Source organism: Penaeus japonicus, unplaced genomic scaffold (assembly GCF_977035675.1).
Source record: "Penaeus japonicus unplaced genomic scaffold, GWHDUDI00000001_assembly GWHDUDI00000018, whole genome shotgun sequence".
NCBI classification, from domain to species: domain Eukaryota; kingdom Metazoa; phylum Arthropoda; class Malacostraca; order Decapoda; family Penaeidae; genus Penaeus; species Penaeus japonicus.
The window spans coordinates 15,843,263-15,853,262 of NW_028234420.1; the positions used below are offsets into that span (position 1 = coordinate 15,843,263).

At 34.4% G+C, this 10,000-nt stretch overlaps 2 protein-coding genes across 7 annotated transcripts in view; one reads left to right on the forward strand and one right to left on the reverse strand.

Moving 5' to 3' along the window:
* Loxl2 (Lysyl oxidase-like 2) overlaps positions 1–7,434 on the forward strand; it is a 12,985-nt gene extending 5,551 nt beyond the window's left edge. For 2 of the 3 annotated variants that reach the window (XM_043026754.2, XM_043026752.2), the window contains 8 exons: positions 230–376; positions 685–887; positions 1,403–1,595; positions 1,766–1,924; positions 2,116–2,243; positions 2,742–2,872; positions 3,205–3,457; positions 4,460–7,434. In XM_043026754.2, coding sequence (XP_042882688.1) covers positions 230–376; positions 685–887; positions 1,403–1,595; positions 1,766–1,924; positions 2,116–2,243; positions 2,742–2,872; positions 3,205–3,457; positions 4,460–4,582 — 1,337 coding nt within the window. In that variant the 3' untranslated portion in view covers positions 4,583–7,434. The remainder of the gene's footprint in view (positions 1–229; positions 377–684; positions 888–1,402; positions 1,596–1,765; positions 1,925–2,115; positions 2,244–2,741; positions 2,873–3,204; positions 3,458–4,459) is intronic. The other variant, XM_043026753.2, reaches the window with a different exon arrangement.
* LOC122250185 (uncharacterized) overlaps positions 7,129–10,000 on the reverse strand; it is a 413,508-nt gene continuing 410,636 nt past the window's right edge. For all 4 annotated transcript variants that reach the window (XM_043011522.2, XM_086546653.1, XM_043011521.2 and 1 more), the window contains one exon: positions 7,129–10,000. This exon is cut by the window's right edge and continues 1,458 nt beyond it. The gene's annotated coding sequence lies outside the window, so the exon portion shown is untranslated.

A 10,000-nucleotide genomic window follows, 5' to 3' on the forward strand; every position in this document is an offset into this window, starting at 1 on the left:
ATATGATAATAAAGTTAACAACAATAACAACCTTATTTATATGATAATAAAGTTAACAACAATAACAACCTTATTTATATGATAATAAAGTTAACAACAATAACAACCTTATTTATATGATAATAAAGTTAACAACAATAACAACGATGCTAATAATACTAACCCAATAACACTTACCACAACTATTATTATTATTTTTTTTAAAGTCTGACCTTCTTTGCAATGGCAGGCAACGTGCAGATCTTCCACAACAACCGCTGGGGCAACATCTGCGACGACGAGTGGGATAAGCGAGAGGGCGAGATCGTGTGCAAGATGCTGGGCTTTCCTGGAATAAAGAAGGTCACACACAGCGGGAGGTATGGCCATGTTAGAGGTGAGTTTCGAGTTTTTTTTTTTTTTTTTTTTTTTTTTTTTTTTATGGGTTGGGGGTTGGGGTGGGGCGGGGGAGGGGGAGGGGGAGGGGGGGTTGGTGTTTGAGGTTTGGGTTGGTTGATTGTTTTTAATTGCAACGTGTGGGAGTATCTTCATGTGAAAGAAGGATGGATAGTTAATCGCATGGTTTCTCGTTCAGAAAAAAAATCGTAACTTAAGCAAAACGCACACACACACACACACACACACACTTCCACATCTCTCCTGTCATTTCCGCCCTCCGTTCACATCCAGCGCCTTCCCCTACAGGAAGCTACTGGATGGACAACCTGTTCTGCTACGGCACTGAGGAGAGCCTGTCCGAGTGCCGCTTCGACGGCTGGGGAATCCACGACTGCGAGCTGGACGAGTCGGCGGGGGTCGTGTGTGATACCCACTTCTCCACGACCACTGTTCCTCCCACTCTGCCCCCGAGAGACGAGCCCGTTGTCACCAACAAGACGAAGATATCGGTAAAGAGAGTGAGAGTGAGAGAGAGAGAGAGAGAGAGAGAGAGAGAGAGAGAGAGAGAGAGAGAGAGAGAGAGAGAGAGAAGGAAGGAGGGGGGAGGGGGAAGGCAGGCGAGGATGAAGGTTGGAAGGGAAGTAGGAATCGGATTTCATTCTTTTGTAGATTAAACGCGGGCGGGAAAACCCGTTGTGGTTTGATAGGTTATTAAAGAAAAGGCTTTAATGCGGTTACTTGAGCTCCTTGACAAGGTAGAGGTTTTCAATCTATATTTCAAAATGCAAATTCTTATATGCAATATAAAAAGGAAGAGCTGGATTAGAATATTCTTCCAAAAGGTAGCAATAGATTAGCAACAATTCACGAGAATGACTCGAGGCGAAAATTAAAAAAAACGAATAAAATGCATAACAGCTCAAAACATACCCAAGAAATCCCGCTAACGAAGCGCACTTCCCCGAAGCCAGTGACAAAACCCTTCTTAATTAACCCGCGACCATCCGCCTTCCCCTTCTTCCAGTACTCCCTCGAGGGCAAGATGCAGGTGAGACTCGTCGGAGGCCGGACGGAGCAAGAAGGCCGAGTCGAGGTGCTCCTTCCTGGAAGCAATGACACTTGGGGACTCATCTGCGGTGACGGTTGGAGCATTCTGGAGGCCATGGTGGTGTGTCGGCAGCTCGATATGAAATATGCCCAGGCAGCCTTGACGACAGGTAATAAATAGGTGGAAGTGTATGTTTTGTATGGGATGGATGCAGGTCAGATAGATACTGTCTCTTGCATTTAACAATAACGCTGTCTTATTACAAAGCAGTAGTGTATTTAAATAGGAAAACTGAGTCATTTTTTTAACTTTCGACTAAACTTCACGTTCTCCGTCCAGGTTATTTTGGAGGAAACATTAGCGACGTGGTTTTAAGTGGTATCAAGTGCCATGGCAATGAGGAAACTCTAGATCAGTGCCTTCACGAAGACGTGGGAGAGGTCTTCTGCCCTAACCCTGGTTCAGACCCCAACATCGGGGGCGTCACCTGTATCGATAGTAAGTGCTGATGTTCTGTAGATGTTGAAGGTTTAGTGACATCAAATTGGCGTAAATTCCTTAAAGATAAAGAGATAAAGAGGGCTTATCGAGAAAGTTTGAAAAGTGACAGATTTTAACTACTGTTTCAAGTGAATTTTTTTTTATTCAAAACTGTAGTATATGAGACTCAAACAATTGTGAAATTACAGAAATAGCTGATCTAGTCCCCGACCACATGGAACTGGCTCGTTCTGCTCACTTGGAGGACAAGCAACTATTTTTCCTGCAGTGTGCAATGGAGGAAAATTGTCTTGCTCAATCAGCAGTCAAAGCACAGGTAAAAATGAGTTCACAATATTCCTCCCTGAACGTTATATCATAATATGTGACCATGATCATAAACCAGATATGCCTTTCCCTTTATCAGATTGTTTCATGAGAAATGTATATGCCCTTTAAGAAACACTCATGGGATGTATGGTGTTTTATGTATTGGGTTAATTGTTATTATCAATAAGATATAAAACTCAAAAGTGAAACTTAGTTCAGACATCCATGAGAATACCAGATGTATGACATTTTTACCTGTGACAGTTAACGAGATTAACCAATTCTTCGTGTTTTTCTTCTTCTTCTTCTCCTTCTCCTTCTCCTCCTTCTTCTTCTTCTTCTTCTTCTTCTTCTTCTTCTTCTTCTTCTTCTTCTTCTTCTTCTTCTTCTTCTTCTTCTTCTTCTTCTTCTTCTTCTTCTCCTTCTCCTTCTCCTTCTCCTTCTCCTTCTCCTTCTCCTTCTCCTTCTCCCTCTCCTTCTCCTTCTTCTTCTTCTTCTTCAACAGGAGAGCGGCTACGGTTGGCACCTGGACACTCGGCGTCTCCTCCGCTTCACGGCACGGATCGTCAACCAAGGAACCGATGCTTTCCGGCCAACTCTTCCAAAGCAGTACTGGGAGTGGCATGCTTGTCACATGTGAGTGTACAGTAGATGTGTTTTCATTGTAAGGAAAAGAAAAAGTTCATATGATGGTGATATATTGTTCAAGTTTTCACGTAGAAAGCTGGTTAATTGTGTGACAAATTTGAGATTTGTTGTTTTTTCTTTTCTTTTTTATTCACATAAACTATTAATTTTCTCAGCAAATTATCTTGCCATAATGATGGCATCAGAGAACACATCTAAATATAAACACATTTTAAACCACTTATATCCCAAGCTTATATTACACTTCTCACCAATCAAGATAGATATAGTAAAAACAGAAACTAACTGTAAGGTAATCTCATAATCCATTCCTGCTCCAGGCACTATCACAGCATGGAAGTCTTTGCTCACTATGACATCATAGACGATAAAGGAAACCGGGTGGCTGAGGGACACAAAGCCTCTTTCTGCCTTGAAGACAACAACTGCGTGCCTGGGGTTGAACCGGTCTTCAAGTGTGCCAACTTTGGCGACCAGGGAATCAGCCCAGGTTGCACAGACACGTACGCTTACAACATCGACTGCCAGTGGGTTGACATCACTGACATCAAGCCAGGCACTTATACTTTTAAGGTAAGTTAATAGTCTTTTTTTTTTTTTTTTTTTTTTTTTTTAGGTTGTTCTTTCGTTATGGAATAAGTTTCTTTTTTTTGGACTAGGTATTTATGGGGCATACTATGATTATAAACCCAGATCATTTGGATTCTAAATTTCTTTAAAGAATTATCAAAAACACTCAATAAGATTACCATTGTATCAACAAGATGGACCTATGATATTTATGATTGAGATGATTTACATGTCAGTATTAGTTGTATAGAATGACTGTAAATTGTAAATCTTGTAAATAATGTCAAGACTATGAAAAAAAGTCATTATGATTAGCACAAATTGTGTTTTTAAAGTCACACTAACATCCTCATATTGATACAGAAGGAATATTGTTAATTTGTTTTATTTCTTACTATCTATACTTCATATATCATAGTGTGTAGATATTTTTCTTGTTCTGACTTACTTCATTTCTGCATTCATTAGAATTTTTAAAGTCAAATGAAGAAGGGTTGTAATCTTGGTAAGTTCCATAATTAACAGTTTATTTAATGTTTTACTTTCAGATATTGAGTGCATGGTATTTTCACATTCTATCTATAAGATTAAATCATATATACTGTACATATTTAAGCAAGAATGTATACTCAGAAATGTTGTGGGAGATAAAGTTTTTTTCATGTGCATGGTTTTCATTAAGATTGCTTTATGCTCCTGTTTTAAGCTCAGGGTATAGTGAAAAAATACTTAGACATTGAAAATACTGTGAATCACTAGGCTCATTAAAACAATTCCCATTGAACTATAACAGAAAGTAATCAAAGCCTCATGGCCAAAAGTTTATATATAGTAACAAAATCAAAAACCTAAACTATAAATATCTTTTTAGGCATATTTCATCACCAGATTTCCAGATACAAAAAATACACATGTATATTTGTGCAAAATTTAGAATCAAATGAACACAGATATGATCTTCAGAAGACTCAACCCCCATTGTTTTGCCAACACCTATTCTTACAGTTAGCAGTAAACCCAGAGTTAAAGGTGGGAGAGATGACCTTCGATAACAACGCGGCTGTGTGTGAACTCATATACACGGAGACTTCTGCATGGGTCGGCAATTGTTCTCTCACCCGGCCTTGATGCTATCTCAGACTGAGACCTCCCTTTACGAAGAATGGCAGCATCTTTTGGCCTCTGAGATTCACCATGCATGACTCTGCTAACTCTGTTACTAATGCTTGTGGTTCCCCGAGGCATTTGTGATGGAGTTTGTGGCTCTGTTGTTGATGAATCTTTTTTACAGGTTGTCTTTCCACATTGGAGAAACCAATTGAACTGTACAGCTAACCCACTGATTTCTGTGCCTTTACTACAGTCAGTATGTGTTTGTTTAGCAGAAAGAAAGTGCTTCTAAGTCTAAAAGTTATGGCTATTTGTGTGTTACTTTCTTCAGCTTGTAATTTCCTTTTGGGTATTCACATTGAATATCAACTATTACATCTTCTGTATCTGTCATTTCTTAGTCTTTGTAAGGAGAACAACACACATCTCTGTCATTTAGATAATTTTTTTAGACTGTCCTTATATATTACATGATAATTTCTTGAGTATTTATTATTTAGTTACTGTAAATCATATATGATTTTATTAATGTCTTATATTATTTATTTGGAAACCAATAGAAACTCAGGAACTGAAAAAAAAACTTTGAAAACAAAATATGGAGACTTTTTTTTCTTAATTTCATTGATAATATTGATTCTCAATTATGTTTTTTCAATATGCTTTATATATTTGATGAAATAGGATGAAACTTAATTCATTCATGTGTTATTAACACAAATGCATGGCTAAATCTGTATGTTGTATCATTTTTAAAAATTATTGTCTTGATTTTTTTCTCACTATTGATGAATATCATGTCATATTTATGTTTTACAAATGCATAAAACAATTATCAAAGATATTTGTGCAAGTGATGTCACCAGGAAGTATATACAGTATTAGTATTATATGTCTCTTGCAGTGTTAACAAGGTTTTGAAATGGTTTTCAGCTGGCAATAAACCCCGAATTCAAAGTAGGAGAGATGTCATTTGACAACAATGCTGCAGTCTGCGAGTTTATTTACACTAAAACAAGTGTCTGGGTTGGAGAGTGCAAACTTACCCGACCTTAACTCTTTGGCGGGAGTGATTTTGTTGTTGTTGTTGTTTTTTTCCTTTGTACATTCATATGACTTGTGGTTTTTGATATTGGATACAATAAGAGCTTTGAATTGTAAATCATCAAAATGCCTTCTTGATAATGCAATGGTATATATTATATATATGCATCTAACATTTAAAAATAGTTTAAAAGTAACATATCTTCTTATTTTGAGTGTGAAATTAATATTTTTAGTATCGCTCATAACTTCAGGTTGCAGATATAAATTGGATTCATCATTGCACTTAGTTGACTAGATCAACTGCTCTCATGGTGACCTACTTCTATAATAATAATAATAATAGGTAACGTGATAGCATTCACCAGTAAGTGTAACTAGTCTTTACCCAAACATACTATTGGGAGATAAACTCACTGCCACGTCACACACTGGTTGTATCTGTGTGTGTTTATTCTGTGTAGATTAGTGTATTTTTGGAGGAATATTTAAATGAATATTATTGCCTAGTAATAGTAACACTCTTGGCATATTAGTTACCAGTAGTAGGTAGGATATTGTACTTAATATTTGTTTAAGTTATCTTAACAGAGTGTAAGATGGATTTAAGAGCTATTAACCAAGAATATTATTATCTTTTTTAAGGAAGATTTTTTGTGCTCATATGAATGTATATTTGACTTTTGCAGTAGATTATTTGCATACATTGAACTGAAGCAGATATTTAGGAAGGAAAATTTATTTGACTAAATAAAAGGTGATAGCTAATATGTTAGACACGCATCACCACTACCATCCATAGATATTTTCTGGCCAAAAATTGTACCATAATTTAGCAGTTTTATCATTATTGTACATTTAAAAAAAAAGGATACAGAAGTCATATACTTGATGCTGGTTTCACTGTGTATTGTGATGAATATATCTTTTTAATATTATTTTATATATGATTTTGTTGTAGAATATAATTATTTAGGGAATTGTGCCTTGAATACATATCCACCTCTTATTTTCTAGTATTAAAAGTTTCAGTTTTATGCTGTTTCAATATCTGTTGGTGATAATGCAAACACTATATTATTATTAAAAGTTATAACTGAAGGAAGCTTTCACTTTTCAATGCTCATGAATCATGAACATATCTTTGTTACATTGTTTGTTATAGGAAAACTTCTATTTTTCTATTTTCTTTTTTTCTATTGACAATTTTACTGCATAGATCTAGTACAAAGTGAATTAGAATAAATAAACAATACTTTTGTAAAAGAAAAAAACATGAATTTTGTAGAGTAATTATATGGCCTGTTTCAGAATCATCAGATTTGATAAGATTACCTTTTTACAAAGAATTCTACACGACTTGCCATATTTCAACTTCAGTATGTGTCCATGCAAAGAAAAAAAATATGGGTTATTAATTTTGTCACACAGTTCTCAGTCATGGAACAATAATATAAACAAAACAATTGTATTAGTATAATTACAAGATACAGTTATAAGGTTGAATTAAACACAGCATATTGCATAATGCCCGTGAGGCCATAATATTTAATTTCTTTCAACTTCATTCCTAAAACTATACATCTTTGGTTTGAAAACTGACATCATGTAAACATCGAAAACAGGATATAGAAATAGTATTGAATACTTCCACCAGATATACAATGGTAGCTCCTAGCTTGCCTTTTGTATTGGGTCATTTTGTAAAGTTTGATATTGTAAACTTAAAAAATAAATCATACTGTACATGGATTTGCTATATGGATATATATTTCATCAATTCATGTATTTATCCTCTTTTTGAAAATAAATAATTAAACTTTTAACTGACTTTCAATCAAAAAAATAAAGTTTATATAAACTTCACTTGACTCAACACACATTAGCAGCCAGGATCCCTGTTGTTTGTGGTGGTTTCGGAACGGGTTAATATCACATGTCGAAGCCCAGGGTTTTGTACTCACCGAAGTGAAGCAAATATTGAGGGGAAGATTTGGTTTAGCTTATCATTAAGGATATAAGCTAGGAGAGACCACAAACTACGTATTACAGTGGCTCTCAAGAATGTAACAGGGTTCAAAATATCCTAAAAATTGTAAATACTGCCAGTATATGCTCATAGGTAACTGAATCCTTGTGTGGTTCAGCTATAATTAACAAGTTCTGTAGCTTTAGGAGATCATTGATACTGAAGCTTGTCAGATCATTAAGACATTAGCATATGTCCATTAAATAATGGAAAAAAAAAAAAAAAACATAATATAACGAGAAGACTGGAAGATTTTTTTTTCAGAATATTTATTGCAACACTCTCAGCAAGAGAATGCTAAGAGGATTTTCATGAGTTTTTGTTTTATTACTGTCAAATTTATGGGAATAAGATTTGGTAAAAAAAAAGTGATCTTCATAAGTTACGAGAAATCCTCCCCTTGTAGAAGTAAATAATATATTTGCATATATATATGTTACAAATAAATTATGTGAAGAAATACTGTAACAATTTTATGAAACTGGTTATAATCTTGTGGAATCTTTAAAGAAGATGGGAATAGATGATTTGAAATTACAATTCATTCAAGTGGATAGATTATTAACTATTACTGGGTAGCTGTTGAACTGTTCATATTAATTCTTTGAATTCTTCTAAGGGAAAACTTTTTAAATATATCTTTTGTTGGTAGTTGATCAACAAATATCACAAAAATATCATTTCACAGGAAAGAGCACTGACAATGCAATTAACGTTGCAATGCAGAAGAAGATCTCTTTGGCAACTGGCCATTTTCTTGAGGTACATCTCTCAACATGTAATATCATTTGCATCCACTTATGATTGCAGTATATACAGCTATGGGTACTAGGCTAAAATGAGGGACTGAACTTCATTTAAAACTGTACAGTGTGTGAATTCTACTAAAGATCTAAGTAACTTTTTTTTTATGTTATGCATATAGAAGGATTTTTTTTTTTCTCTATTTACTTAGTACCATAAGTTTTAGCCTGAAGAACAACGCGAGGTACAGCCAAAAAGGTTAACAAACAGCTTTCTGGATCAGCGAATTTCAAGAACTTCGTATTGTGAAGTAATCTGTCCTTGTCCCTTAATTAACATCATCTTCACTGCAGTATACTATTTCTTAAATCCCACATCTACTTTCATCATACATATATTTTCCCCTTCTTTTGTATCCATTCATTGTGACTGGGAAATATGTGAACTTATAATGATCATCATCCAATGCTATTTACAAAATAAAAACCAGTTTCACTCTTGATCTGAAGAATATTACATAAAACACAATTAATAAACACAGGTGTTCAGATTCAAATGATGGAAACCTGCTTATACCACAATATAAACCACAATTATATAATTTTCTGCAATTGCTAATTCTAATGATTTTCATATATATATATATATATATATATATATATATATATATATATATATATATATATATATATATATATATATATATATAAAGTATTAAAAAAAAAAGTTAAAACCATTATTTACAAAGTGAAAATAAGAGCAAACACATCTCTTGCAGTTATTTAGACATATCTTATATATCAAAGAAACAGTTAACAAAGACTTGCCTAAAATCATTCATGACTCAGCCCTTTCTCTGGCTACACTGGACAATATGGTCATAACTTCAAATATAATAGGATCCAAAAGAGAGTATTATTTTTTCATCATATCAAAATATTACTTATGAGATGTGATGAGAGATTGTTTGCAAAACTGATCATTAAACATCATAAATTAGAGAAATAATAAAGAAATTACAATATACCAGACACAATAAAACGTCCCAGTACACATACATGCAAGCACGCACACTTCACTGATCTATCAGGGTTAACATAACATTGCCTTCATATAATCTATATATATATACATAAAATACTGAACACTTGGCCACGGATGTTGGATACCCCATCTCAGCCATTATCAGGTTGAACCCACAAGCAGAGATATGACTTAAGATGAGGCTTTCTATATTTCAACCCTTAATTGATACTATATTACTATATACCTTACTATCTAAGGTAAACGTCATGCCTGGAACACACCAGCAAACACTCACATTGTCATACAAATGAATGTACATCCACAATAGCACAAACAAAAACACATACACACACAAGCAAACAGACTCATACCTTTGTTGAAACTGGAATAAACGAAAATGAATAACTTCAGAGTATAAGATGTTAAACCTCGTCGAGAAGATGTACATCAAAATGTCAGTTACACGTCTTACACTGTAAAATTATTCATCATTCATATCTCTTTCAATATTTGTCACAAACAAATACATATATACAAACAAACCCACACACATACACACACCTTTTCATTCCTAGCACTGTACTACAAGAGTT